Source organism: Fonsecaea multimorphosa (assembly GCF_000836435.1).
Source record: "Fonsecaea multimorphosa CBS 102226 unplaced genomic scaffold supercont1.42, whole genome shotgun sequence".
Taxonomy (NCBI): domain Eukaryota; kingdom Fungi; phylum Ascomycota; class Eurotiomycetes; order Chaetothyriales; family Herpotrichiellaceae; genus Fonsecaea; species Fonsecaea multimorphosa.
This window is the reverse complement of record NW_015971676.1, coordinates 26,314-53,990: the sequence shown is the minus strand read 5'-3', so window position 1 is coordinate 53,990 and position 27,677 is coordinate 26,314. Positions and strand designations below refer to the sequence as shown.

Genomic DNA, 27,677 nt, shown 5'->3' with positions numbered 1-27,677 from the left:
CCGCGCAAAAGACCCTGTCTACGCAATCATCCACGACCCATGGCAGAACCGGAAAGCACATACCCTCAAAAGAAGCAACGATCCCAGGCTGCTTTGCCGTGAGGACGGGATCTGCCTCATTTACCAGACTGATACTGAGTCGAGGGACCTTGATCAGTCACAAATATGTCCCTGGAGACGTTTTGGGACAACAGATCTCAGAGACACAGCCATCAAGGTACAGAATCACCCTTTTTTGTCAAAAAGCAAATGTTATCAATTTCTTGGTACTACAGGTTATATCGTCCAATATACTTTCAACATTTTTGTGGCCATCGTCTGGTGTATCGCCACTGGATTTGGCAAGGAAATGGGGTGGGTGTGTGACTGATCTAGGAATCACAGCCGAGCCGAACAGGACGCTGGCACAAAGTTCCCTCCTTCGCACTCCGCTCTTGCTGCTTGGACTCCCTCCAACAACATGGCTGTATTCTTCAGGCCTTATTGTGACCATTACTTTTGGCGCTACGGGCTGTTTGTTTAGATCAGGAAACATTTTGTCTAAGTGTGCTACCCAAAATATGTTCGGCCGGGCGTTGCAGGATGGAACAAAGCCTGAGGACTCTGCAATGTAGAAACAATGAGTGGCTCGAGATCCAACTAGTACTCTGGGGATGATGTGGATGACCGCTTTGCGTCGGAATGAACCAACAAAGCAACACCATCAATCAAACTGTAATATCGATTCCCTCCTCCATCCGTAATCGAACTGATGTGCAGACCTCGTTGACGAGCCCATTCCGCCAAAAGTGGCCTTGCAGCATTAGCTCTGACCCAACCACCGGGCCTTGTTCCATCAGGTCCGCGGGCTAGACGCTCCGAGCATTCGGCTCGCGGTGTCGGTTAATCGATCGAAGGGTTGCTGCCGAGATATCCGACGTGACTGGGGTGATGATTCCCACTTTAGGCTTAGCAGAAGCTGGGAAGCTGGACTTCGTGGCAACATCGGCTCAACTGCCCGCGCACGATGCAGTCAAGTTGCAAAACAGCCAGCTCGGTGCCAGTGTCATGTCACTCCAGAGGGGAACATCCTTGCGTGTGAGAAGACGGAACCTATCAGATTCACACGTAGCCGCGCTCAGCAGTGACGCGCAGCCTCAAGAGCGCGCGCCGACGACGACCTCCTGTCTTTCCCGCAGGCATTTACTGTAAGGCTCGAGAGCAACGGTCGTGACAGGACTTTGGAATAAGAGAAGCCTGGGCTCCATTGGCAGTGCTCAGAAACACTCCAAGAGTACGCTAACCCCGGAACGAGGCAAGGAAATCTTATCAGCGAACAAGGCCGCAAGAGTAGCTCGGACAACAACAACACTGACCGTATCTAGTATGAAAGCCATCGATTGCGCCTTCCACCAGCACAAGACGTCCTCTCTGAAGGAGAAACGGATATCCGAGCCTTTGAACTATACGAAAAGTGACGACAGTATCTGTTGTGAAATGTGTCCATTCTGCCTAGGGCACGGGAAATTGAACTCCCAGCGACAGCTCACGCTTTATCACACAATACCAGTCATCCAGGACCACAGAGTAGCAACCCCACTCGACTGTCACCTTGCACATGTTCCACCGAGAGCGACATCTGAGAGCGTCCAGTGATCGCGGTGCTAGCGAGTCTGAATCGCTAGTAGTCGTATCGAGCCTTCATGAGACTCGGGTGAGAGCCTTGTCGAATGATTCGAGATGTCAATTCCGAGCAAGGCCACGAGATAGGCCCACGCCGGGCCTCCTCTCGGTGTTCAGAGGATATCAACAGGCCTGTCGCCGCTCTGAGGAGCGAAGAAAAGGACAATCACTTGCTCATGCATCGGCTGGGAAGCAGCATCTTCTTTTTCGGTCACAGAGTTCGTTACAGAGCAGTCAGGTCTGCCACTGCTAGTCTGTCCGACATGTTCACTTGAGCATCCCCGGCTTACTCCTGCGGCCACCAAACTTGAAAGAACGCACTCCCTGAAGACCCATAAGGAAGGATCAAATGCATCTGGCTGTCAAGCATGCGTTTTTCATACATGACGAACATCTCCGCCCGGGTGTTTTGGAGCCCAAATTATAAGAAGTGAAAGTATTGTCCACAGCAGCGACAAGAGGCAGCAAGCACCTGATGCACACAGCTCTTGCAGCGTCCCCAGACTCAGCGGTATACTCACACTGGCTCTTTTCTCTCAAAGGGGCACTCGAGCAAGGCATCATGCCCACTGGGCCAGGAGATGATTCTGCATCCGTGGTCGCCAGGGAGCTCGTCGAGTGCTCTCTCTTTTGCCTTCGGGCGTCGCAGACTAAGACCCTCTTGCATCCTGACAGATCTTAGCCCTCGCAGTCAAGCAAATGAGGCCATGAAGCATCATGGAAGTGGTGAATCAGGGGCTGAAATCCGCGCTTTGTCGGCTCCGATGGCTATCGGAAGCGAGGGAATCGGCTCCAATTCCGGAACCGACTATGGACGGAGCCGATGAAATTGAAGGAACCGATAATTTCCGGAAGCGAGATGGAGCGGAGCCGAATCGGGGAACCGAGTTCTCATTTCCGAATATACTCGGAGCCGGTAATTTCGCCTCCGGCGCTCACCGGAGCCGAAGGCTTCGCTTCCGATAAATCGGCAGCCGACAAAACGCGGATCTCCGCCCCTATGATTTTGGCAATCAGAAGGAAAACATGAATATCCTCGCGGCTGTTCGAGGTCTGTGCTCGGAGAGTGTGCTGAATCGTGCTATGCGGGCCTCTCCGTAGTCCTGGTAAGCGCAAGGACCATAGGTTGAGCTGCGCACGAACCACGCCGGCGCTTGTCTGCCGGAGATGTCCGCTCCGTATTCCTGTCACTATTTTCTTCCCGGGAGGACGAGGACATCGTCAAACTGGCAAGCTGAAAGGCGTTGGAGACTGACGACTCTTTATTTGGAGCTGGATTTGGTATGTGGCCATGATTTGCCCGAGTTGTGTGGGGATCGAGTGCTGCGGCTGTCCCATCAGATGGTGAATCTCGTCCCCGTCGCTGGTAGAGCTGCAGTGTGCCACAGAGGCCGCAGCGACTTGCTCTATCCAGTGTTCTGTTTGTTCTGCGAGTAGTCCCGAGACGGGATTCCATTCCCGACTGCGCGTAAGCCGAAGACAACGAAGGCCGTGCTCCGCCGGATTCAGATTGCGGAAAAACACTCGAAAGAGTCGGATGCGGTGACCGAGTTGTATTGTAATGGGGAGATCTTGGCTGGTGGATGGTAGGCTGGCACGTGAGGCTGTACACTGTCCAGGGTGGCGGACTTAGCTCTGATTGGCTGGCGTGCGACGGAGGTAGGACTTGGGTCCTTCTTTTTCTTTGAACAGTGCTGGTAGTTAACTTAGACAATCAATCAATCAACTTGCCACTCAGACGTTTTGCCCTTTGGTGTGTTGGTTGTTGTGTGGGAGACCGTGCCTACCGCCGTACGAGTTGATGCCCATGGCTATCGGCCTTATCCCAGTTCAGTATGAGACCGTCACGACACACCACCATCACTCCTGAAATCCCCGATGCTTCCTATCGAGATCGTGTGGGCGGACATGGGAAGGAAGGAACAGGTACGGGGCACAAGGCTGTCAGGCGGTGAGGGCGGCTCCCTCTTCTCAGACTTCCCGCGTATCATCTTGTTTAACACCTGTTGATTTTTGTCCTGACCAGCCAAGCGGAATGGGCTCTTCGAAGCGTTCGTCCGCTGTCTAGCAGACCTCTTGATAGGCGTCTCAGAATCTCACCTGGAGGGGGAAAGTATTTGCGGAACGTGGCTGCATGTTACAGCCGTCGCAATCAAGGCAGTTATGAGACTGGTAGATAGATCCGTGGCATTTGTGTCTTCGCCTGCGAGAAGTCCTCCCTAAGCCCCGGACAATAACCCCTGTGGCTGGGAGCGAGGACACGTGCTCAGATCTAGCGGGCCCTGGTGCAAAGCTCTGGGGAGGACGGCGTCTCTCTTTTGCCTTAGGATGTGCCATCGGAGGAAATAACAGCCCAAGTCGAGAATGATGACATTGCTGAAGGTGGCTGACTAGATGGACGGAGAGAACTCTGCGCTTTCAGGAGAATTGTGAGACGATTGGCAGAGCATGATGAATTTCACAGCTAGCGCGTTTGTCATTACATTGCCTTGGCAGCTGCGCCAGCTCCACTAGCTCAAAGCTAATGCTACTAGTGCCGTTAGTGCAACACTAGGTGCTTACTCGGCGCCCCAAGCACACTAAGCCGTTTCGGAACTAGTATGAAGGCGCAGTTTTACCAGCTCGCTTTTCGCCCTGAGATAAACAATCTCATGAACGGCATCGCCATCAACAAGGTCCTCGAGACCACACTCCCCTCCCCTGCCAGCCTGAATTCCACAATCTGGAAGCAACGCTACCTCTCCGTCTTGGCCTCGTTGCAAGACTGGGCCGATCTGGAGGCCCTCCGACCCTGCATCCGGCTGCCCCTCAATCCAATATCGACCTGACTCCTTCCGCCTTGGAACTCGATCCTCCTCCTCCGTTTTCTTTCGATCGAGCCAGGGATGTGGCGATCAGATCGAAGCCGTTCTTCTCCCTCGAGCTGCCGTGTAACTTTCGCGTCTGCGTTCCGTGCCTCGCTCGACATGCACTTTGGACGGACTTGTGTTTCCCTGTCAATGGGTTTCAGGTTACTTCAAGGACTGTGAGCTGCCAGTATCAAGAGCGAGGACGTCGCCACCATCATTGGTTTAATGCCCCTGGCCTCTCGCTTTACAATTACTTCCGCGTGGGATCGTGAACAAGAGGACAAGAAAGCAGTTGGTGCTTTGGCATACAAGCCCTTGCTGCGAAGATCGAGAGCGGCGGCCAGGGCTGATCAAATAGCGGACCTGTGCCGTCCTCACTTTCGATTTTGACGCCATCACCAACGAGCTCACTCTCGCGAGGCTGAAGACACGACCGGATGGGCCGTCGCGGCCTCCTGGCTCTGTTTTCTGCCCGTCCTGTCTCAAACATTGCCGCGGACACGCTTTGGGGGCACACAGGGTATTCCGAAAGTCATTCCGTGTAACGTCTGATGACTTCTTCCACCGCTCTCGACCGGAGAGGTATTATTCCTATGAAGGGTGGGCATCACGGAGGTTGATGTTTGCCCGAAAAGGTCGGGAACACGTGGCAATCAGGTGGCGGAGGATGATGGAAACACGGTAGGATGGAGCTTTTCCCTGATAATACTGCGGGTTTGTACGAAAAAGGGGGATATTCATTTGAAAATGTTGTGCTGTCCGCTTCTACATCCTCCTCGTGGCTCGCACGCCTCTATCTGGCTGCAACCCGCCACAGCCAATACAGAGCACTCCAAACGGCATCAGATGTCGATACGTCGGGACAAGATCTCTCCAACCAAGCACTCAACCCTCAGACAACCTTATGTACCTCCTCCACTGAATGACCCGACACCCATACCCGACACAATTTTCCACGCGTGGGACTTCTGACAGAAAGGGCCATTCTCCTGCTTAGTGTGCGGCTCCCTCCGGCTATCAAATCCATGTGAAGCGCGCAGTGGTGTAACTGACAGCCCCGTATCAAAGAGGAGGTCTCCAGTCTCATCTTTCCCGCACTGGTTTGTGCACGGGTTCCCGTCACTGCAGAAGAGCCTTCATGGGCTAGTGCTGACGATGAAGGAACAGGATTCCGACCGAACAAGGTCAGATGTATGGGGTAAACGCCCAAGCGAATAAAGGCGACCTTTGCCGTCCTTTTCCGTCATCCAGAACGACCTCCAGATTGTCCATCTGCCGCCGGTTGGTGGTGAGGCGGCTGTCGATGATGGTAACCGCCCGTCTCGATATGGTGGAAGCCGATGAAGTCCAGAGCTTCAACGCAAGCCGGATCGGTGGCGGCAAACACTGTACTTTTTTCGGAGACCGGGAGTGGCTCGAAGATTGACCCGCGCTTGGGACGATCGATCTCGTCTTGGCTGAAGCCCTGACCTTGTTTCGATGTCGGGTTCTCGGAGGAGGCCATTGCTTGTTGAACCGTTCGAGATATGCGTCAATAAGAGCTCGGGAATCGAAAAGATGATGAAGAACAGATCAAGCGGTACGAGTATGAGGCATTTGAAGAAAAGGGTGTTCTGGAACCAAGGGGACCTGCTTTTGCCAAGGTCTAAAAGGTTTGGATAGGCTCGAGTCCGCAGACCAAAACCTGTGGTAGAGCCGAACTCTGCCCCAGGCTAAGCTCATCCGACTTGATCTGGTTCTGGAAGCAGTGCATCCGAATGTCTGTGACGAGTTTCTTGGAGAGGTGAGGTCACGACGTCGCAGGTTGTGAGGGCCTGATTAAGAGCAAGGAGGACGGAGGCGCCCACGGCACATGGCGGCGAGGTCAGCGGTATAGGGTCCGGTTAACTCACCGCACATCATGCTCTTCTGCTGTAAACAGTGCGTGGGAAATCCTGTCTGATGGAGAAGTGTTGAATGTTGGACAAGATGAGACAGCACGCAAAAAGAAAACAATCTCTGTCAAGGAATGCGGTGTTGGCAGGGACCAACCCCCTTCCAAGGACTGATGAGGCAGCAGGGGGTGCTTACCCGCCTATGGCAGGGCGGGGGGATTGGGGCCTTTGCGGGCGTTGGGAGCCTGAGGTCGCGGCCTTGGCTGGTGTCCCAGGTGCTGCCCTTCCCTATCGTACCAGCCTAAGGTACCTAGGTAGGTACATGCTGTAGTACCTCGGCACGCCTACCACAAGGCCCAGCGAGGATTTCCCAAGGGTTCCTTGCATCGCCGCATTACTGCAATCCCAAGAGTCTGTCCAGGTGACTCTTTGTTGTTACACCCGTGCCCACACCCGTGACCGTGCCCGTGTGGACCGCACGGAGATGGCATATGATGGTGTGAACGGGGTGGGAGGCTCTTGTGGTGTGGTTTGTGGGTGGCTTCTAGGGGCGGAGATATCGCCCAAGGACGGCTGAGAGCGATGCTTTTGCGACTTTCTGCCTGCCTGTGTGCCTGCGCTTGGCTGTCGATAGGGGGATGGATTATTAGAGGAGGGTTTGCTTCGGTGCACGCGCGTGGCCTGGGGATGGCATTAGTTGTGGATGAATGCCGCGAGAACCACGCAGCTGCTGGGCATTGGACAGAATGTTGTGGCTGGGGGCACCACAAGGGCGTTCTGGCCGAAGACCAGCCGGGGTCCAGGGCCGAGGCCACCAAGAGTTAGTTGACTGCAGTGCCTAGGTAGGTACCTACATGGCCTACAAGGCCCCTACACTTCGCCTAAGGCGCCTGGAACACCCCACTACCTAGGTACCCAGTTCAAATCGGGTTCACAGATCAGACACAACACTTTATTAGTATCACCAGTCTTTCCAAAGAATACTTCCATGAGACACTTTGCATAATCATCACTGCTATCAGATGATGACGATTTACCCAGATGTTGACACCTAATCCGCCAAGATATCTTGCAATGAAAAGGATCACTTTCAAGTTTGCTGAAAAATGGGCGGCTTGTGGCCTGGGCCTCCGTGCGCGGCGAAGCGGTGTGCAAGATGCTACGGTAGACAATAGGCGCCTCCAAACGCAGACTACAAGGGGTCGAAGCCCTAGGCAATTGCTCGCCCACGCTTATTCGTAGACTCAGCATCGCCTCGGTAATCTAATCATACTGTAGTTGGCATAGTTGATCCTGTGATTCCGTCTTGCTGCGTGTGCTGCTGCACGTATGTTGTGCATAAATATTAGTATATGTGCCGACACTGGCCCCGACTCACGTGAAGGCGCCACGGTCACTCCCCATAATACGGGAGGTCATTTGCCCAAGATAACCTCAAAACGGTGGAGCGTAAGTATCCAGATGGCAACAGTGCAAATCAGCCTCAAGGTCTTCGCCACAAACCCTGCAGTGGCCGAATTCAAGTGGGTGGCCTGAAAATGAACCTTGGAATGTCCGCCTCAGTCAGGCACCCCGTCTCTGCCGTCACTGCCAGTGGTAGGTACAGCTCCCCGACCATCTACTAGCGGTGATGAGAATGTATCTCGCCCCATCCTCGGAACGTTCTCTCTACTACCTAGGTAGATATCTATCTGACCTTGATACCCAGTACTCGGTACCTGCCAAGGCGATCCCAAAAGTGCAGGTGAAGAAGCTTGGAAAAAGTTTGTTCCGACATAACACTCAGTACCTCGTACCTCGTACTCGGAGCCCGGAAGATTTGCGGCCCGCCGCGAAACCCCCATGGGTGCCCCAGCCTCCGCATTCCGCTTACCCACGCCTCAGCTTTTTTCCAGCCCATGCTCTTCTACCTACTTCACGCTTATTCTCCAACAATCTAATTGCGGATGATATCTCCGACTGCTCATCCTGTCATACTTTTATCGTCAACTTTAAGTGGCAGCCTCGTATAATATCTGTTTCCCACGAGTACTCGGTAAGGGGTGCCGCAATTGCAACACTCCGGAGGTGAGGCAACGCACACATGGCGCCACGTCACCAATCTACGAGTGCTACGCCTCAAATATACCTAGGCCTCGCTTTTGGCTGCATCATATCGTCATGAATCCTGTTTAATGGCGTGTTGGCTTTTCCCCGCTCATATCATTGGGCGTGGAACCGCTCTTGTGCTGCTCAGCCCTCCAATTCGCCCCCGCACTTCGTTTGCATCTCCAGGTACGTCCTAGCTGCCTCGCGCTGCCTACCGTACCTCAATTTGCCTTGGCACAGCTCTACCAGTGCCATCACCTTCTACATGAAGCTAGTAGCGCGAGCGGCTGAGGGCCAGGGCGGTAAAGGGCTTTATAAAAACTCAAGCTCAGGCTTCCTCTGTGGTAACGCCATGTGTACGGAAGCATCTCAGTGTCCAACAAGGTCGTCGTCTCGTCGTTGAGCCCCAGGCTACGTCTCGACAGTACCAGTGCGTTTCCAGCTACCGCTGCAAGAATGGTGTCGTCATTGAAAATCGCCGCTTCTTTGTTGTCCTACATTGCTCTGAGTACATCTTCACCGACACCACGAGCTGTTTCTGGTTACGCCCCATACCCAGCAACCTGCCCTTCAACACAACTTGTTCGAACAGCCACGGGCATTTCTGATTCCGAGGCGAGTTACATTGCTCAAAGATATCAAAAGGCTTCTCAAGCTCTAGGGACATGGCTCAAGAACGTAGACGAGTCCTTTGAGGCTGGTCAAGGCAGTTGGGGCGGTCATGGCGGCTGGAGTGACTGGGGTGGATCGGGTACAGGAAAAGCACCCGTCCTGGCATTGGCCTCCAGTGGTGGCGGTTACCGCGCCATGCTTGCCGGTGCTGGAATCGTCAAAGGCTTTGACAGTCGTGAAGCGAACCAGACTGGCGTCAGTGGCATCTACCAAGCTCTCACGTACCATGCGGGTCTTTCAGGCGGCTCCTGGTTACTGTCATCCATCGCTGGCAACAACTTCCCAACCATCAGTTCTCTGCAATCGAATCTCTGGAACACGACGATTCAAGACAGTCTCTTGGCTCCTGAGATACTGCTCTCGCCTCAGGCCGCTCCAATCTACTCTGCCGTGGAAGCTGATATCCAGGCAAAGCGTGCAGCTGGCTTTCAAACAACCGTCATCGACCCGTGGGGCCGTCTCCTCTCGTACGCACTACTTCATGGGGCAGATGGTGGCGTGGCGGACACATTGTCAGGCATCGCTTCATTATCAAATTTCACGTCTCACAACGCTCCCTATCCGCTCATAACGTCCCTGGGATCCGACCGGACCATCAATGGGGTATGCATTCCGCAAGCGAACGCAACACAATACGAGTTCCACCCCTACGAGTTCGGCTCTTGGGACGACGGAGTGAATGCGTTCGTCGTCTCCGAATACCTGGGCACATCTTTCTCCAACGGTCAGCCAAACGGCAGCTGCATCACCAACTACGACCAGCTCGGCTATGTGCTTGGCACGTCTTCAAACGTGTATGGGTCAATATGCAGTCCGATTCCGGCAGTGAACAGCACCGGTACCAGCTCTAATACTCTGGTGGAAGACTTGGCCGCCCTCGCGGCTCCTGGCCAGCCAGGCGTCCCTGAAAGCGGAGTATTCGGTCTCTACCCGAATCCATTCCACAATTTTCCTTCGTCATCCCTCGTGTCGGCACAACCCACGTTGGAACTCGTCGACGGTGGTGTTGGGGTCGCTTTTCAAGGAAATCCAATCTGGCCATTCCTCCACCGAGAGAACGTCGACGTGCTCATCGTCAACGACAACTCAGCCGACACCGCAGGCAACTTCCCGAACGGCTCCGAAATCTATCACACCTACCAAGCTGCTACAGCCGCGGGCTTGACCAGAATGCCTGTCATTCCCCCTCCCGCCACATTTGTGTCAGAGTCACTGAATCAAAGGCCAACATTCTTTGGATGCAACAGCAACGACACCCTCACCATCATCTTTATCCCGAACTACAACTACACCTTCGACAGCGGGACGTCGACCACCAAGATTCAATACTATGCCAATCAAACTGATGCGATGATTGCGAATGGTGTTCAGACTGCCAATTGTGGTGGCGAGGCAAACTGGCCGCTTTGTCTGGGGTGTGGAATCATGAAGAAGAGTGGCGAGACACTGCCAGGCGGGTGTGCGGCCTGCTTTGACGAGTACTGTTTCAACTGAAGCATTTTTGGTAATCATCTGGGTTGAGATCCGTTCGGTGTTGTTGGAGGTAGCATAGCATATCATAGCATAGGCTTGAAGGAAAACCGTGATCTATACCGTTGCTGCTCATGCGGAGAAATCTGGATTTCAAAGCATTGTCATGGTTCTATCTCCCCTTCAGTCAGTGCTTCTGGCGCCTGTTTCTGGGCATTGAACTTGGGGGGTCGTTTAACGAAAACTTTAACTAAATTTGCTTAGAGCTCTTAACTAAATCGACCTTATAGGCATGCCTAGATATTGCCAAGACCACTGTAAAAGGTCCCGACTATATGGAAGGTCTACCGAGAGCAGTTCCAGTAGCAATGACATAGGGTGCAGTCACGTGCCTACGCGAGCAGCGTGCGATGGCTCAGCGCGTCGCGTTGGTTACCACCGCAACGCCGAAGTTGAGCCACAACATCCATTCATTGTTTCTCCCAAACATGCTCATCGTCGCCGACCGCATTCCGCTTCCACAGCTCTCCAACGATACTTCGTTGGGTTGGCCTGAGCTTCAACCATCACCATGCCAAAGCTTCTCCTCCGCCACCAATATGGCTGGATGCTCGTTCCACGCCAATCGAAACACTCATTTGTCTCGCAGGCGATGCTTCGGCCGTGGCCTGTTTCCAGATGTCCTTCCCGTACACCTTGTACATCTCTTGTAAGCCCTTGTTGATGGTAAGCTGATACTCGATGTCTGTCAAGACGAAGGGGAATTCCGTATCCGACACCTTGACCACTCGACGTTTTATGTCAACCTCGATCGATTCGTTGTCTTTTGCCAGGGCGTAAAACGTGTCGTCCGCAAGAGTGATTCCGAGCAGCCCCAAAGATGGTTGGTTGCGGCCATATATGAAGCTGAAGGATCTGGCAATTACAACCTGGACTCCAAGGCCTTGAAGGTGTTAGTTTCCCGAGTACCGAAATGGCCACTTCGTGGAAGAGGAACAATACCTTTCAACGCCCTTACTGCCTGTTCCCTTGACGAACCACAGCCAAACGCGTGGCCACCAACCACAACTTGCTGCCCGCCGCGAACCCGGTCTCGAAATTCCGGGTATGTGTGCTCCATACAGTGATCTCCAAGCTCCTCGTCGTCCTTTGCGCTCATCAGGTACTCGGCGGGCGCTAGCTTTACCTTTAGTCAGCCTTGGACGGGTTTATTTGGGCCTTTTCACAAATTTCTTTAAGCGTACCGCGTCAGTGTCCACAAAATCCCCCAGCCGGATGATGCGGCTTTTGACAACGTCGCTCCGCTGTTCAACCTCGTCTTCTGAACTGGCCACCGGGCTTACACTCAAGCTCGCGGCATTTCCTTGGTTGCAAGTCGGGCCAACCGAGGGTTCTTGGTAGATGACAGTTGGAAACTCCATTCCCTCCACACGTCGAAGACCCTCCTGATCCATGCCACGCTCGATGTCGTCAAGGAGAGGTGCCGGGTCAGTCAAGCTCATGCTGAACGACGATGCTGCCACCACCGCGGCTGATGTGATGTTTCCGAAAGACCCTTTTATGCCTGTGAGACGACTTCCCACAGTCGGGTGGAAAACTTCTCTCACCTGGGCCCATGCGATTTTTAAAGTTTCTGTTTTGTGAACTGAGCCAGGTTTCGCCCGGTCCAGCTTTATCAGCGCCCATTCCAACGCAAAAGCTGCATCCTGGTACGCCTCTCGTGAATCCGGCGGCTTCATAAATTTCCAGCAAACCAAGCCTTTGCAGCTTGTCCATGATCGGCAAGGATCCAGGCACAACATGCCTTTTGCCACGACGGACAGGTTTCAGGCCTCTTCTCAGGCCGGCTTGCAGTACACGAGCAGCGAGCACCAGGTCTTCCTCAGTGGTGGTGCATGCCCCAAGGAAAACACCATCGAAGACCATGTCGCGACGCTCACCTATCGGCACCACGTTGTCTGGACTGGGATACAGCGCTATGGTGTGCTGTACGGCAGCGAGATCAATCTCGAACTTGGCAGAGTAAACAGCTCCCTCATCTGGTCGGAAATGCACCGAGTTCGACTTGTTTCTCTTCCTCCTTCGTCGAGAAACATAGTCCAAGGTGATTTCATCGGGGACAAAGACACCTGTGATTGCACCAAACTCCTACAAAGAGAGAGAGTCAGCAAAACTTCATGTCTTCCGCTAGACGCTTACTGTGCACATGTTACAGATCGCAAACCTGGCATCGATCGACAAGAATCGAGCCCCCGGCCCGCAAAACTCAACGATTCTGTCCGCCGCAACTGTGTTGCGTTTCAGTTCCCCGAGGATATGGAGGATAACGTCCTTGCCGCCGACCCCGAACCGCGGCGCACCAACAAAGTTGATAAGGATCGACTCAGGGACCTTAAACCAAGTTTGTCCAGTCACCAAAGGAATCATGACATCGGCCACTCCCAGTCCAATTGCAAGGCAGCCGACCGCTCCAGCCGAGCATGTGTGAGAATCAGCACCAATCACGATCATCCCTGGCTCTGCTCTCTCTCGCACAAACTCGGTGTGCATGATTGTGAACTAGGCACGAGTTAGCGCCATCAGCAAAGCATTTAAGGAGGGAAAGTTCTCGGAATTTTACATTCATGCCCTGATACTCGGTGAGCTTGAAGTCGTTCTTCGCCTTTTCCGATGCCTCGATCAGAGCCTTGACGTTGGGCAGGTGATTGATCCTAGGATCCACGACATGGTCGCCAGCAATCCAGAACCTGTCGTTCCGCCAGATTTCTGTCGCCTTCATTTCGTCGAATGTCTTACTCATGGCCTGATTTCCCAAGACAACGATGAGTTTCTTCAAGGAATAGACGGGTTTGGGGGGGTAAGGGACGTACAAACCAACCTGCTTCAGATGTCACCACCCAATCGACGGCCACGGTGATCACGTCTCCTTCCCGGACACCTCGACCAGGACCGCCACCAGCCACATGATGAACAAGAATCTTTTCAGCCAGAGTCATTGGCCTGACAGTGGCATGCCGTGTTTGCAGTGGCGTCTGAACGCTTTCGCGCGTCCTTTCCCGAGAGTTGAGCGACTCTAACCATGCCTCGACCAGAAAAAGAAGCTCCTTGATGTCTCCTTCTCCCAGTCCTTGTGAGCGATTGAGGCCAAGGCCACCCAGTTCCTTGCGTTCGAGGCCTCTTTCCAACACGACCTCGAGCATTTCCGATTCCGGGCCATGACCGGCGATTGCCAAGATTGAGGCCAGCTCTTGGAGGCCCTCGATGATAGTCCTGGAACGAATTTTGTGCGCATCCGGGCTTGCAGCATCGGTGACTTTGATTTCTATCTTTCGGGAACCCCGGAGGATTCTAAAAGTCTCGGCCAGGAACCGTGCTACTGGACACGCCTCCAGACCAGGAGGGATCGAGACCAGTATGGAATTGTTGGTGGAATTCTCCATCATGTGGTGGGCTTTTTGGAGGATCCGAAAACTGGTTGCGCTAGCAGCAAGAATACATTCTTCTCAGGTCGGTCGTGCGGCCTTTGTACGGTAAGTGATACCACGATTTGAAGACAAAATAAAGCCCGGTGTGGCCGCCCAAATGCTTCAACTTCCTGATCGAGGTTTGGTGGCGCGCTTCCAAAAGCCGCTTTCGGGAATTGTATCGGGTCCGGATCGGCAGACGCCCTATGCAAAGATCAACTCTTTGCAACGGTGCCGAAAATCACCGCGCGTCCACGAAACCCTTCACTGCTTACGCATATCGTGCCTTAAACCCTGGAAATCTCTCGTGTTATACGAGGCGGGGTTCTGCATGCCAGCTCCCTGTTGCGGCGTTGATGGATCGATATTCTTCCGCTCCATACTGAAACACCAGAATGGCGCCAACAGACGAAGCCTTGTTCCCGAAATCGAAAATTCAAGCCGCCAGCGGCGGTGTCACGAGGTTGAGGCAACTGTTAACAGACGAAAGCCACATCGTTGTCTGCCCCGGAGTATATGATGGATTTACAGCACGCATCGCCCTGGCCGCCGGATTCGAATGTCTCTACATGGTAAATTATAATCCTTGATCCGGCACTACCATCTACTATCCTGATGTATTTCGTCCCCAGGGCTAAAGGAATATATGCTTCCTTTTTTGTTAGACAGGTGCTGGGACCACAATGTCGCGTCTGGGACTGCCCGACCTAGGCCTCGCCACGCTGAACGATATGCGCGACAATGCTTCGATGATTGCGGGTCTCGACAGGGACATTCCACTGATTGCCGATGCAGACACTGGCTATGGAGGTGAGTGATCACAAAGAGGTACTGAGCAGCAGGAGAAGACAAGCTCAAATTTTTGTGTTTTTCCCTCCGCCTAGGGCCACTCATGGTCGGTCGAACCGTCTCTGCCTACATTTCCGGCGGGGTAGCAGCACTGCACTTGGAGGACCAGGTGATGAACAAACGTTGTGGCCATTTGCGTGGCAAGCAGGTTGTCGAGGAAGAAGTCTTCCTTTCCCGCATAAAGGCCGCGGTCAAGATGCGAGCTCAAACAGGAAGAGATATTGTCGTGATTGCGAGGACCGATGCCATGCAGTTGCTCGGCTATGATGCTGCGGTCGATCGGCTCAGGAAAGCATTGGCCGTTGGCGCGGATGTCGCGTTCCTCGAAGGCATCCGATCCAAAGAAGAGGCCAGGCAGGTCTGCAAGGATCTCTACCCGGCGCCGGTGTTGTTGAACATGGCGCATGGTGGGCTCACCCCGTCGATATCAGTGGCCGAGGCGCAAGAGATGGGGTTCAGGATCATCATCTTCCCGGGCTTGGCTGTCCAGAGTGTCTACGGTGCTGTGACGAAGGCTGTCAAGGAGCTCAGGGAGACTGGAGATATCAAGTATCTCGAGGGTGGTGTGCCGAGTCCTGGAGAGATCTACGGAGTATGTGGAATGCAGGAGGCAGTAGATTTTGATCTTGCCGCAGGTGCCAGCACTTATACCAATGGAGTATGAAAAGATAGGACACGCACACGCACATATATAGATATAGATATATATCTCCTGTCGTGATGTTGGCGTGAAGCTGATCAATGTCCTCAAAGAGTCTTTATCTAAGAGGGTTGCCTCTGAGAACCTGGCAAAGGATACTCGCCCATTTCTTGGAACAATCCCTTTCCCGAATCAATAAAGCCCATTATCTCGGGACCCATCCAAGCAGAGAATATTTCTTCCCTGGGCCCTTCAATTTCTTTGGTTGTCTCGCCCAAAACCTACCAGGTTTCGCCATCAGCATAATTACAGAAGTTGCATGGAGAGACCAAGGATGGCATCCGTACCACGAAGCAGGCCCCTATTTGCTGGTGTCTTTGGGCCACCTGTGCGATGGAAGCGCGACATTCCACGCGGTGCAGTATGGTAAACCCCTCTGCATCCACTTTTCCGTGTATGATTGAGTGATGTGGATTGGGGTGAGGATGGGCGCAATGGCGTTCAATGGAAGGCCCAGCACTTCGGCCGTCTTTTGCGCAGATCGCAGGAGACCTACCACGCCGTGCTTTGAGGCTACGTATCCCACTACGGACGTGCCGCCGAAGTATCCAGAAAGCGAGGTGATGAAGACGATCGATCCGCGGGAGCCGGTCGAGGGATCAGGCGCATTCGATCTCATGAAGTTAAATGCCAATTTCAGGGCTGGGGAGAAGTTAGTCGTGCTCACCCTGCCCCGCGAAGGTAGTTGCGGCATGGATGTACAACGGTACCTATGATTGTACCCTTGAGGTTGACGTCGACCACTCGGAGTGTTTCCAGAGGCTCTTCGGGTGGCTCGTCAGTCTGGCTGTCTGTCGCTGGGACGTCGAAGAAAGCTTTTGTCTCCATGATTCCTGCACAGGTGACCACGACATTGATTGCGCCGAACTCTACCACCGTCATCTCAAAGGCGGATTTCATGCTCTCCCATTGCGTCACGTCAGAGGCATGGAAGTGCAGGCGTTCTGGCTCCTTTAGAGACGTCACCCACGCGTCGAAAGCTTACCGCTGGTTCGCAAGGTCGGCGACGGCTATTTGGGCTCCCTCATCGTACATGAGCTTCACGAAATCGAGACCGATCCCGTTTGCACCTCCTGTCACGAAAAACACTCTCGGTCGAGCGTGAGCCGGCATCATGCATAGTCTTTCGGTTACTGTCTCCAAGGACCTTTGACACAGAAGCCATTCGATACAAATCAGAAGTAGCAAGGAAGTATCTGGAACGAGAGCGAGGAGGCCGATCGGGCTTTGATCGGGTTATGCAGTGAAGATGTCATGTTGACGAATGTTGCAGATGCAAATCCGGAGTCGGCCAATTTGTTGTCGGCTTGGGATCTGTGTGGGTCGAAACCCAGAGCCCCATCGGACGGGACTAGATGAGGCCTGGATAAAACAAGAACACGTCTCTGCCGATGTCCGATTTGAGAAAGTCCGGACTTGTACACCGTCAAGCATCAACACACGTCCGAACACGCTCCTCAAAGGGTTCAACATGTCGCCAGCAGCGACTAGTTCTGCATCTGCGGGACCAAACTGGGGCGTGTTGCTTCCCTTGGAGATACACATCCCAGACGACGCCATCGAAGAATTAAAGACTCTAATCCGGTGCTCCAAAATTGCTGGTCCAACATACGAGAATTCCTTCCAGGGCGGCACCTTTGGGGTGTCTCGACAGTGGCTTCTGGAGGCGAAGAGAAAATGGGAGGATTTCGACTGGTTTGTCAAATCGGGACGCTCACCAGTGTCTGGAACGGTTCTCGGCACTAACTGTGGACTGCACGTAAAGGAGGCGCTGTGAGGCAGGAATCAATAAATTCCGTCATTTTACCGTTCAGGTGCTGGCGCACGACAGCTGCAGCACCGTCCATTTCTGTGGACTATTCTCAAACAAGCCGGATGCAATCCCACTGTTGTTGCTGCACGGGTGGCCAGGTACGAATTTTCACGTTCGAGAGAGAGGGGCGCCAGGCAAGATGGATCTAATGGTTGAGATCTCAGGGAGCTTTCTTGAATTTCTTCCCATTTTGGCCCTGCTACAAAGCAAGTATACCCCTGACACTCTCCCATACCATGTAATCGTGCCATCCCTGCCTGGGTACGGCTTTTCATCACGTCCTCCTCTCGATCGAGACTTCACTTTGCTGGAGGCCGCAGAGCTGTTGCATTCCTTGATGGAGGAGCTTGGATTCGGCTCCGGATACATTGCCCAAGGAGGCGATGTCGGGAGTAAGATTGCAAGAATCCTAGCAAAGAGGTATGAAGGTTGCAAAGGTCTGTCAACGATGATGCTTTGGGACGGTTCTCACTCAGACTGACAGCCTACAATCTCTAGCAATTCATCGTGAGTCTTACCATCAGGTCGTTGCAATTCGGCTTTTGACCATTGTGTGCGCAAGTAAACTTTTGCGCAATGAACGAACCCGCTCAGCTGAAAGGTTCCACGCAATTGACTGAAACGGAACGAGAGGGTCTGGAGCGCATGGCTGTTTTCAACAATTCTGGGCGAGGATATGCCGTTACTCATGCTACAAGACCCAGCACGATCGCCCTAGTCCTTACGAGCAATCCCTTGGCAATGCTGGCGTGGTATGCTTTTCACTTCGACCTCTCCTGCAAAAAGTCCCTTCACTGACCGGATAAAGGATCGGTGAGAAATTTCTCGAATGGTCAGGAGAGGATATTCCGATCGATACGATATTGGAGTCAGTCACACTCTACTGGCTGACGGAGACTCTACCGACATCACTATACACATATCGCGCGGTACGATAGAGGCCAAAAGAGGTTTTCTTTCAAGAGACCGCGCTGACAGAGACGCGATTGAAAAGAGAACACATCCCGAAAATCCCGGGGGACATGGGGATCCGCGTTGGCACCTGGCGAAACCGCTCGGGTACTCGTATTTTCCGAAAGAGGTGGCGCCGGCGCCGGTCAGCTGGGTTGCCACGACGGGCGACTTGATATTCTCGCGTTCGCATTCGAAGGTGAGTTGTTTTGTTCACAGTGGGGGCCACTGAAGATTGTGCAAGAAGAGAAACCCAAAAGTAAACTAACGAAGCAATATCTGTAGGGGGGTCATTTCGCAGCGACCGAAGTCCCTGAGCTGTTGTTGCAGGATATTGAGGATTTCGCAACCGTGGCATGGCCGAGGACCACCGCCTGAGGGAGGGGTGGCGGCGTGGACATCTTTTGTTGGAAGTACACAAGCGGAGATGGATTCACGGAGTGCACGAGGCCGTTGATTAGTTGTCGCTTTCATACAGACCCTTATCATGGCCGTGTAGGATGTGAGGTCGAAAGAGCAGAAGTCATCTTGGGCCAATTTTCTAAAGAGTGCAAGCCTCTGGGATCTATGTAGCCTTGGTGTAGAATGTTTGTGGTAGGATGTTGCCTGGTGCAACGAGGAGGACGACGTCCATTTGTAGCGCAGGCATTGCTAGGCATTGAGACCGCATCATGCAGTGGTAATGATAACGCCTAATGGCGATGCCAGGCCAGCAGGCTTTCAGTACCGCGACAGATCCATAGCGCCGAGCCTGTACAGGCCCAAGCCACGAGGCTTCGCGAAGGGGATTGCAGGTGAACAGGGCAGAAGGGTCAGTGCCAGAGTTCAAGAGCGGAACATCTGGCGATTGGTGATTATGGGCGCCGGTCATGTCAGTCATAAGACGGTACTCTCAATCTCAATCAGCTGCGGGTGTGTGTGACTGAATGCGGCCTCGCCAGGCAAAATCTCGGCTCCCGATTTCGGGCGTCGGAAAAGAAGCGAAAAGCCTTCGGCCGAAGGAAATTGTGGGGAATCCGGCTTAACCATATGCAACCAGGCGTTGGAATGTGAACCGTGATAGGCTACAGATGTTCCTCGTAAAGTATACCAAGTACTATAGGATGGGCAGGTCAGTTAGTATAATGTTAACGGTTTGTTGTTTTGATATGAACCACGCACGCCGGCGTTGAATACCTCATCACAGTTGCGAAATCTGCTTTGAGATGAAGGAAAGCATAGCACGCACCGAGGAGACGGCATGAATGAGAGTCAGCTTTTCAACGGCATACACAAGCCAGCGACAAACGGGTCGAAAGAACAGCCATACACAATCTCCGAGACTCCGCTAGGACAGCCTCGCGCGATTCGCGTCGTCGTGGTCGGAGCGGGAGCAAGTGGATTGAACATGGCCCGTCAGATTGACACTCATATGGAAAACGTCGAGTATGTGGTTTACGAAAAGAATCCTGAGGTGGTAGGACTTTTATTTAAAATAGGTGCAGCACCATTTCATTGATGACCTCCAGATGTATATGATGGTGTTCCAACTATAGTAACAACTTTTATAGTTATATTTGGAAAATTAGCTTGGAGGCACTTGGTTTGAAAACAGGTCCGTTGAGAAAAATGCTGGAGTTCATTTGCCAGAAAGCCATTGATTTTCATGGGCCGTCTTGAGTTCGCTTACTGTGGTCCCCTTTTCGACTCCTAGATACCCCGGTTGCACGTGCGATTTGCCATCGGTAAACTATCAGTTCAGCTGGGCGCCGAACCCCAACTGGACCAAATTGTGAGTATCTGAATCCTAGCGATGCCCAGAAACATCAGACTCAACCATGCGATAGTCGGCGCTGAATGGGACGAAGCCGCGGGGGTCTGGAATATCGAGATTCGGGATCTTGTCAATGGCAATCGTCTTCACAATTGGTCTCATGCCCTTATCAATGCTCCGTGAATTCTCAAGTGAGCCCGTGCCCAACACATCCCCGATTTTGCAGGGTTCCACAAGTTGATGCAGACGATCAAGCCATTGGAAATGGCCTGACATAGCCGGACTCCACGACTTTGAAGGCAAGCTCATGCATTCGGCATGTTGGGACGTTGCGTACGATATGCGGGGAAACACTGTGGCTGTTATTGGATCTGGATCTTCAGGCGTACAGATCATCCCAGCTCTTCAGCCCCGTAAGTAATAAAACCCTCTCATTCAGAGGCTTGCTAACGACAAACAAAAAAAGATGTGAAGAGTCTGATAACTTTCATCAGCAGTCCAACCTGGATCACTGCGGGGTATGCACAAAAGTTTGCTGGTCCAGGAGGGGCCAATTTTACCTGTGACCGGGGACAATGCTTCTACTTTCGATCCCAGGACAAAGTCTTATAATCAATTAGATGATGAGACTCAGAGAAAGTGGTTATTCGAAGGCCGCAAGGCATATCTCGACTACCGCAAAGACATGAAGTCAGAATTGAACCGACGGTTCAATATTGTGAGAGCATTTGGTTATTTTCGTTATCCTCTCTGATGAATTTTGACCTTTTGAAATAGCTCCTGAAGGACACGCCCGAGCAGGCCGCAGCAAAAGACTTTTCAAAAACCGAGATGGAGATGCGAGTCCAGAAGGACGCGCGCTTGGTGAAAACTCTGATCCCGGATTTTCCTGTGGGATGCCGTCGCTCCTACCCGGGCAATGCGTACCTGGAGGCATTGGTTGCGCCGAATATGATGATCGTGACAGATGCAATCGAACGCATCACCAAGACAAGTATGATCCTTTCGACCGGGGAACACGTCGAGTTCGACGCTCTGGTATGCGCCACGGGCTTTGATGTCTCTTTCCGCCCGAGATTTCCCATCATGGGTAGAGGAGGCGTCTCGCTAGAGCAACACTGGACCGAGGGACTGCCACAGGCATATCTTTCGCTGGCGGTGGAGCTCTTTCCAAACTACTTTGGTAAGGGCTAGTCCTCTTTTCTCCCCCTTTTCCAAAGCGACTTCCCCCCCGCCACTGACCCTTGACGGCGCACAGACTTTCTAGGGCCTAACTGCCCGATCGGTCACGGTTCAGTGGTGCCCATTGCCGAGCACGCAGCCAAGTACATGATCAACATGCTCCAGAAGATGCAGACTCAGAACACCAAGACCTTCGTGCCCAAGGCTGATGCTGTTCGGGATTTTAACGAGCATATCTCCGCGTTCATGGAGCGCACCGTGTGGTCCGCCAAATGTCGCAGCTGGTATAAGAACGGCATGACGGATGGGCCGGTCGTAGGCCTCCATCCTGGAAGCCGCATTCATTGGTTCCATGTGCTGGATGATCCAAGATATGAGGATTACGAGTTCTCGTACTGGACGATTAGCCGGTTTCAATACCTGGGCAACGGATTTTCCACGAGGGAAGCTGAGGACAGGGATTCGTCATACTATCTCGATCAGCCTTGGGCTGGGATTCGTTCGTATTAGACAGGTTCTGCTCCTCGACGACTATAAGGCTGCTTCATTGATGTAGACTGATGGAGCCCACGGCATGTGCCTACCCAACATCATCGAAGATTTACAGAAAGTCAGTTGATACACTGTTAATCCCAATCTTGCTGCGCAGCTGCTTGGGCTGCAGCGTCACGGTTTATTTCTGGAATATGTACATTTGCAGCCCCTAGAGTGATTGTCGTAGAACCTCAGAAAGGAGGATCAGTCGTCGTCATGTAAAGCATTTCGGCACCCTATCTACAACGGAGAAGTAGTGGGGGACAGGGTCAAATAAGAGTGGGAAAGCCATATCTTGTAGACGATGAGGAGACTGCAGGCGGTTAAACTAACCAAAATCTTTTCTGGGACCAATCCTGATATACCAGATAGATCGTTATCAATTCAATCGACTCAGTTTCCGCATTGTTTTCAATGTTTGGTCTCAGAGCCTAGTCCAAGGCCCCATCTGCGTCAGTATCCACCGACGAGCCAGAATGGTCGGTAATAGTTCGCTCATTTATCTTGCGCCGTGCCGATGTCAAAACCCCAAGACCAGCCCAGATCGACGTCGATGCAGCCAATATTCATCTCACTGGCGGAATGGTTTGCTTCACTTCCTCCCACCGACGGGGTCGGGTATGCATTTGCTTGACCAAAATACTGTTCTCTGAACCTCCACGTCTCATCGTGAAGCACGCTGGCACTTCCTCGGCTTCGAATTCTAAGCACCGGCTCTTCTCCATGGGCAGTACTCGAGGCTCCCTCCACTCCTCGCCACAGCTTGGTGAGGACCTCAGTAGACCTGCCAGGAACGTCGTTGTTGGCGACCGATGCGCGTCGGAGGCAGGCGACGGCGCTGTTGAACGAGCGCTTACCTTCCTCAAAATCCAAGTATTGGGCAAGGCCGGAGTTGAGCAGCTTGGTGATGGTGAAGCATGCTAGATTCAACAGATGGTAGATCTGAGCAGGTGCGAAGGAAAGCAGGTCCGACGTGCTGTCGGCCTCGGATATCTTTGAGATGACATCCAAGGCGCTTGAAAACGCCGCCAGTAGACCTTCGCGGCGTAGTCGGCCACCTACCTGCTCGAAAAACCAAAGCAAACCTAATTGGAGGCGAACACCTGTGATGTAGACTTCGTTATCGGCTGGCCAGCAGAGTCAGCAGATGTCAGATGGGAAAAAGGAATGCATTACCACTTATTTCGTGTCGAAGCTGCGTATTGAGCTCGTCCAGATCCCCCTCGAGCATGCTGATCAGTGTGCACTGATTATGTCCGCGTTGATCGGTCGGGATACGCATGACGTTGTTGGATATCAGGGTCTCGATCTTGTTTGAGAACCTCTGGATCATAAGGCTATGTCTGAGACGCTCGGACGGTGAATAAATGGTGTTGGCCTGACAACATCGGTCGACAAGCCAGTCAAACGGACGAATGGGTTGATAGCCAAGGCTAGTAGCAGTACTGCTGACAATCAGCTCTCTGCAGGTTCTGTCACTACAAGGCAATCAAACTGACGTTTGTGCAGCAATGTTGCAAGCTGCCCAGACATTGATCCGCTCATGTATCTCCTGTTGTGACAGAACAGACTTTGTCCTCGAGAAGTCTTGGATTATTTCGGGCTGATGAAGACCTAGTTGCATGGCCGCTTGAATTGCTATGCCGCTAAGGATATAAATGTTCTCCGTGAATGGCGATGACGTCGGCAATGGCCAGGTGATTTGCAGGACAAGAGCCTGGATTGTCTCCAAGGAGTGAGGACGGACTGCGATCACGGACCACATTAACCCTGTTACCGATGCAGAGAGGGAGGATAGTAGGGACAGATCTTCGGCGTAACGGCGAGCAGAAATTGCAATCACGGTCCAGAACAGTAGGGGGGATTCCTGGTAATATCGGTCTGGTGAGGCAGTAGGGTCAAGAATCTCAACATATTTGTGATATCGGAAGAAGTATCTATTTTCCGTCAGACAATCAGCCTGGTACGTCAGGAAGGCTGGCTCGCCGAACCACCTACTGTTCGAAGAGATGGTCAATTTGGTCTGGAGACAGACGAACCGTGTCGATAGATCTTTCAAGTGTCGCGCGGTCTCGATCGGGAGGTGGCTGCGATCGGTCGTCTGCATTCAACAATGAGAAATCTAAAAGGTGAGAGTCTTGCTCATCCACTGTAGGTTGCTTGTCAGGTCGCTCTGTGAGCAAGTCGTCCTTCTCAAGTGGAGATCTTCCCCGGCCAATAGGGTCTCTGGGAGTGAAGCTCCATTCGGCCAAAGGCATTGATGGAGTTGAGGCTGGTGCTGAGAGAATCGGGTCAGGTGAGAGGATGCTTGCGGTGCCTGATGGGCGCTGTTGGCTGCTCTGGCGCAATTGCTGAAGTTCCTTCTGGAGTTCTTGAATTTTGCTATGTTTGCCGTTAGTGGCTTTGGTCCCTTTGCTTTCGCTTTTTCTTGAATGATTTCTCTCTCTTTTTTTTCAATGATTATTGATAGAGATACCTACGCATTTTTGTTGAACCGCTGATAGTGTTGATCAACTTGACATCGAAGGTTGAGTCGCCGACAACGTGAACAGGGAAAGACCGGGGCATCGCAGCGTAGCTGTGGGCAGTGTGAGAGCGAATCCCCAACAGCATCTTCGGCACAATCACTGATGTCGACTGGACTCTCGTTCTGGGAGAGGTGAGCCTCACCTTTGCTTGATGGCACTCAATGCAAACCCGACGTCTCCGTTTCGCCCGCGGCCTCTGGGCCACTTCAGCGGCGTCTCTTACTGGCGGCGGTTCGGATTGGTCTTCGCGGACGACCGCTTGAGTCTCATAAGCCATGGTAAAACAGCCAGTCTAAGCCGATGATGCGAGTGCGGGCGAACAAGTAGTTGGCTACTTGAGACAGAGAGCGGACGAAGTCTGCAGACAGAATTTGACTTGGTTCGCCCGAGGGCGGAAGCCGATGTCGGAATTAGTTCTCGCCCCACGCCCGACTGTTTCCCCAGCCTGTTTCCCCAGATTCTGGACTCCGGAGCCCCGATTCGTGGAAACGTCAAGGAACAATATAAATGAAAGGGACGGCACGTCCTTTCAGCTATTCTTTGCACCACACAGTCATGGACGTTGACCTCAAAACAGACAACAAGGCCACCGTTACGGAGGAGCACCTCCACATCGAGGTGACCGACAAGCATTCGTTCGACAAGCATTCGTTCGACGAACATGCCGAGGTGGTAGACAAGAAGGCCGAGCGGGCTCTGAAACTCAAGTCGGACTTTCTCATTCTTCCCATCATGTCGCTGACTTATCTGATCGCCTACATGGTGAGCCGCTGGCTTGTTATCTTTGGAGACTGCACATGAAGTCCACTGCTAATTAGCATGCTCAGGATCGCAATAATCTCGGCAATGCGAAGATCATGACCTTCACCAAGGACACCCATCTCACGAGCAAGCAATTTTATAATTGTCTTACCATCTTCTGTACGAGATTTCACTTCAATTGGGGTGTTGTGATGGATATTTTCTGACGCAGGCTGTAGATGTGGGCTATCTTACGTGCATGCTTGCCGGCAATCTGGCTCTCAGAGCCTGGGGACCTGACAGAACCATCGGAGGAGCCTGCGTGTTCTTCGGTGCGATTGTTTGCGGCTTATCTCAGGCGAAGAACTACGGCTCTGTCATGGCCCTTCGAGTGCTGGTCGGCTGTGGAGAAGCCTTCATCCAGGGAGGCGGTCTCTATTTGAGCTTATGGTATAGCCGGCATGAGCTAGCTACCCGGGCGGGTATGGTTCTCCGAGTCTCTTGACAAACAGAACATGGCTAACAGACTTTTGAGCAGCGATTTACTACTCGACCTCAACGATTAGCGGATGCTTCAGCGGCCTAATTGCCTATGGTGTCCAAAAAGATCTCAATGGCACGCATGGAATGTCTGCGTGGCAGTGGCTCTTCTTGGTCGAAGGAATACCTTCAATTGCGGTGGGCATATTGATCTTGTTCCTTCTGCCTCAGTTTCCAGACAGACTGAAGAAAAAACACTGGCTTTTCACCGAGGATGAAGTTGCTCTTGCTGTCTCCAGGGCGAGTGGTACGTATTTGATTCGATAAGAATGAATGACTCGGACCATTGACTCGCAAATACAGCCTATAACGTGGCAGGAGCAAAACTCAAGTGGTCAGATGTACTGCGTGCTCTCAAGGAGCCGAAAACGTGAGACCAATTCTTGACAGGCATTCCCTTTAGTCCGCCCATGCATGACGCTAATTTCCATTTGCAGGTACATGATGGCTTTCATCTATGGTGGCGTTGGCATGGGATCTGCTGCAGTCGGCAACTTCCTACCGTCTATCATCAAGTCGTTTGGTTACTCGGCGGGTATGATTATTTTCCGAACAAGTTTCTGCCTTGGGCTAACAAAGTCTCACCCAGTCCATTCTCAGCTCTTTACAGTCATTCCATATGCCTGCGCGACGGTGTCTTTGGTCACGGTCAACTTTGTGTCTGATCGATTTCGGCGCAAAGGCATATTTGTTGCCGGGAGTCTCGTGCTTGCTATTGTGGGCTATATTATTCTGATGACCATCACAAATAACGCAGGTCGCATTTTTGCCACCTGTCTGGTGCTCAGCGGAATCTACCCAGCCATCATTCTGGTGTTCTCTTGGGCCAATACCAACAGCTGTGGGTATACCAAGAGAGCAACTTCATGGGCAGTTGCCGGTATTTTTGCTCAGTGCTTTTCCATTGCGGCTTCGCAAGTCTACACCGACCCCCCAAGGTATCTAAAAGGGCATGGAGTGATGTTGGCCTTTCTTAGTTTCAGCTTGATCAACACCCTTGCAGTGTATTTGTGGATGAAGCGTGCGAATGCGAAGAAGGAAGAAATTGAATTGGATTACAGACAGAGGGGTATCGCCCATCCACACTATTCGACTTCATTGGAGGACGAAGGTGATGGGCATATCAAATTCCGATACGTTCTCTGAACGAGACACCCAAGGTTGTTCCGGCGATATAATGGCTAACAACCCCGGACAGAGCGCCACAAACATCCTAGCATTCCTGAAACCTCTCAGTGCATCGAGATAGCTGGTAATATATCGAACATAACCGTCGCAAATCCTATGCTGTAGTTTCGTTCCTCATGTGCGAGTTATAGCCTGTGGGCTAGCTATCACTTCTAGTTGGGCTGTCGACGGGGCGCTTGCTCAATGCGGGTAAACTGGGTCACGATAACAGGAGAGAATCAATGGAATAGGAAAATGAAAGGTGGTGACAGAGAGCTCAGAGAACGAACTTGACTACCGTCGATGAAATCGAAGGCATAGAGATTCGGTATTCGAATATTGGAACAGTACTCTTGCATCCATGCATCCGGAGCGACTTCGCACCGGACCTTTTCATCAATTGTCCCAGGATACTGGATTTCAGCTAGCTTGTGATGCGTGGGCAACGGAAAACAAGTCCTGTCGAGCCACCAACAACTGTACCGTCGACAAGGACACAAATGTTGAAGCCGCCTTATATCCAGAGGTCAGGTGGGAGAACCACGTAGCCGTCATCTTTGTGCAGGTGAAGATGGTTTCTGACCATGGCCGCGATCGACTCTTTTTGGGTCCAAAGCAGGTGCTGGAGGCTCTCGGCGGTGGGTTGATGTCGGATAGCAAGAACAAGATTGCTCTCATCCCCCGCCGCCGACTTCATCGAGAGCAATTGACCGTGGTATAGAAGGTTCGGCAGCATTATGTCGGTGAAGATGAAGCTCCTAAGCGTACATGATGAAGGGATCAGCCTCAACTTTTTCGGTGCAGATCTGGCACGTTCCTTCATGGAAGAAATATAGTCCA

The 27,677-nt window shown here is 52.5% G+C and overlaps 8 protein-coding genes across 8 annotated transcripts; 5 read left to right on the top strand and 3 right to left on the bottom strand.

Moving 5' to 3' along the window:
- Positions 1–8,929: 8,929 nt before the first annotated feature.
- Positions 8,930–10,639, top strand: Z520_11715 (uncharacterized protein; the record flags this gene model as incomplete). The annotated part of the gene is made up of 1 exon (XM_016782203.1): positions 8,930–10,639. One exon carries the CDS (start codon positions 8,930–8,932, stop codon positions 10,637–10,639), a length of 1,710 nt encoding a protein of 569 aa, XP_016626662.1.
- A 542-nt stretch (positions 10,640–11,181) lies between these two features.
- Positions 11,182–14,055, bottom strand: Z520_11714 (uncharacterized protein; the record flags this gene model as incomplete). The annotated part of the gene is made up of 7 exons (XM_016782202.1): positions 11,182–11,558; positions 11,618–11,795; positions 11,860–12,170; positions 12,223–12,763; positions 12,815–13,174; positions 13,236–13,418; positions 13,486–14,055. The coding sequence occupies 7 exons, from the start codon at positions 14,053–14,055 to the stop codon at positions 11,182–11,184; spliced, it is 2,520 nt and encodes an 839-aa protein (XP_016626661.1).
- Positions 14,056–14,474: 419 nt separating this feature from the next.
- Positions 14,475–15,592, top strand: Z520_11713 (uncharacterized protein; the record flags this gene model as incomplete). The annotated part of the gene is made up of 3 exons (XM_016782201.1): positions 14,475–14,651; positions 14,745–14,889; positions 14,964–15,592. 3 exons carry the CDS (start codon positions 14,475–14,477, stop codon positions 15,590–15,592), a joined length of 951 nt encoding a protein of 316 aa, XP_016626660.1.
- Positions 15,593–15,929: 337 nt separating this feature from the next.
- Z520_11712 (uncharacterized protein) lies at positions 15,930–16,528 on the bottom strand (the record flags this gene model as incomplete). Its single annotated transcript, XM_016782200.1, has 2 exons — positions 15,930–16,270; positions 16,339–16,528. The coding sequence occupies 2 exons, from the start codon at positions 16,526–16,528 to the stop codon at positions 15,930–15,932; spliced, it is 531 nt and encodes a 176-aa protein (XP_016626659.1).
- Positions 16,529–17,099: 571 nt separating this feature from the next.
- Z520_11711 (uncharacterized protein) lies at positions 17,100–18,770 on the top strand (the record flags this gene model as incomplete). Its single annotated transcript, XM_016782199.1, has 7 exons — positions 17,100–17,387; positions 17,443–17,539; positions 17,606–17,878; positions 18,004–18,193; positions 18,250–18,370; positions 18,436–18,591; positions 18,678–18,770. The coding sequence occupies 7 exons, from the start codon at positions 17,100–17,102 to the stop codon at positions 18,768–18,770; spliced, it is 1,218 nt and encodes a 405-aa protein (XP_016626658.1).
- Positions 18,771–19,632: 862 nt separating this feature from the next.
- Positions 19,633–21,837, top strand: Z520_11710 (uncharacterized protein; the record flags this gene model as incomplete). The annotated part of the gene is made up of 9 exons (XM_016782198.1): positions 19,633–19,848; positions 19,961–19,986; positions 20,086–20,163; positions 20,193–20,324; positions 20,392–20,558; positions 20,612–20,748; positions 20,807–20,863; positions 20,923–21,328; positions 21,404–21,837. 9 exons carry the CDS (start codon positions 19,633–19,635, stop codon positions 21,835–21,837), a joined length of 1,653 nt encoding a protein of 550 aa, XP_016626657.1.
- A 519-nt stretch (positions 21,838–22,356) lies between these two features.
- Positions 22,357–24,666, bottom strand: Z520_11709 (uncharacterized protein; the record flags this gene model as incomplete). Its single annotated transcript, XM_016782197.1, has 6 exons — positions 22,357–22,988; positions 23,038–23,306; positions 23,361–23,798; positions 23,860–24,243; positions 24,342–24,511; positions 24,613–24,666. The coding sequence occupies 6 exons, from the start codon at positions 24,664–24,666 to the stop codon at positions 22,357–22,359; spliced, it is 1,947 nt and encodes a 648-aa protein (XP_016626656.1).
- Positions 24,667–24,944: 278 nt separating this feature from the next.
- Z520_11708 (uncharacterized protein) lies at positions 24,945–26,816 on the top strand (the record flags this gene model as incomplete). The annotated part of the gene is made up of 7 exons (XM_016782196.1): positions 24,945–25,151; positions 25,217–25,310; positions 25,370–25,612; positions 25,669–25,917; positions 25,974–26,040; positions 26,108–26,205; positions 26,260–26,816. 7 exons carry the CDS (start codon positions 24,945–24,947, stop codon positions 26,814–26,816), a joined length of 1,515 nt encoding a protein of 504 aa, XP_016626655.1.
- Positions 26,817–27,677: the final 861 nt, after the last annotated feature.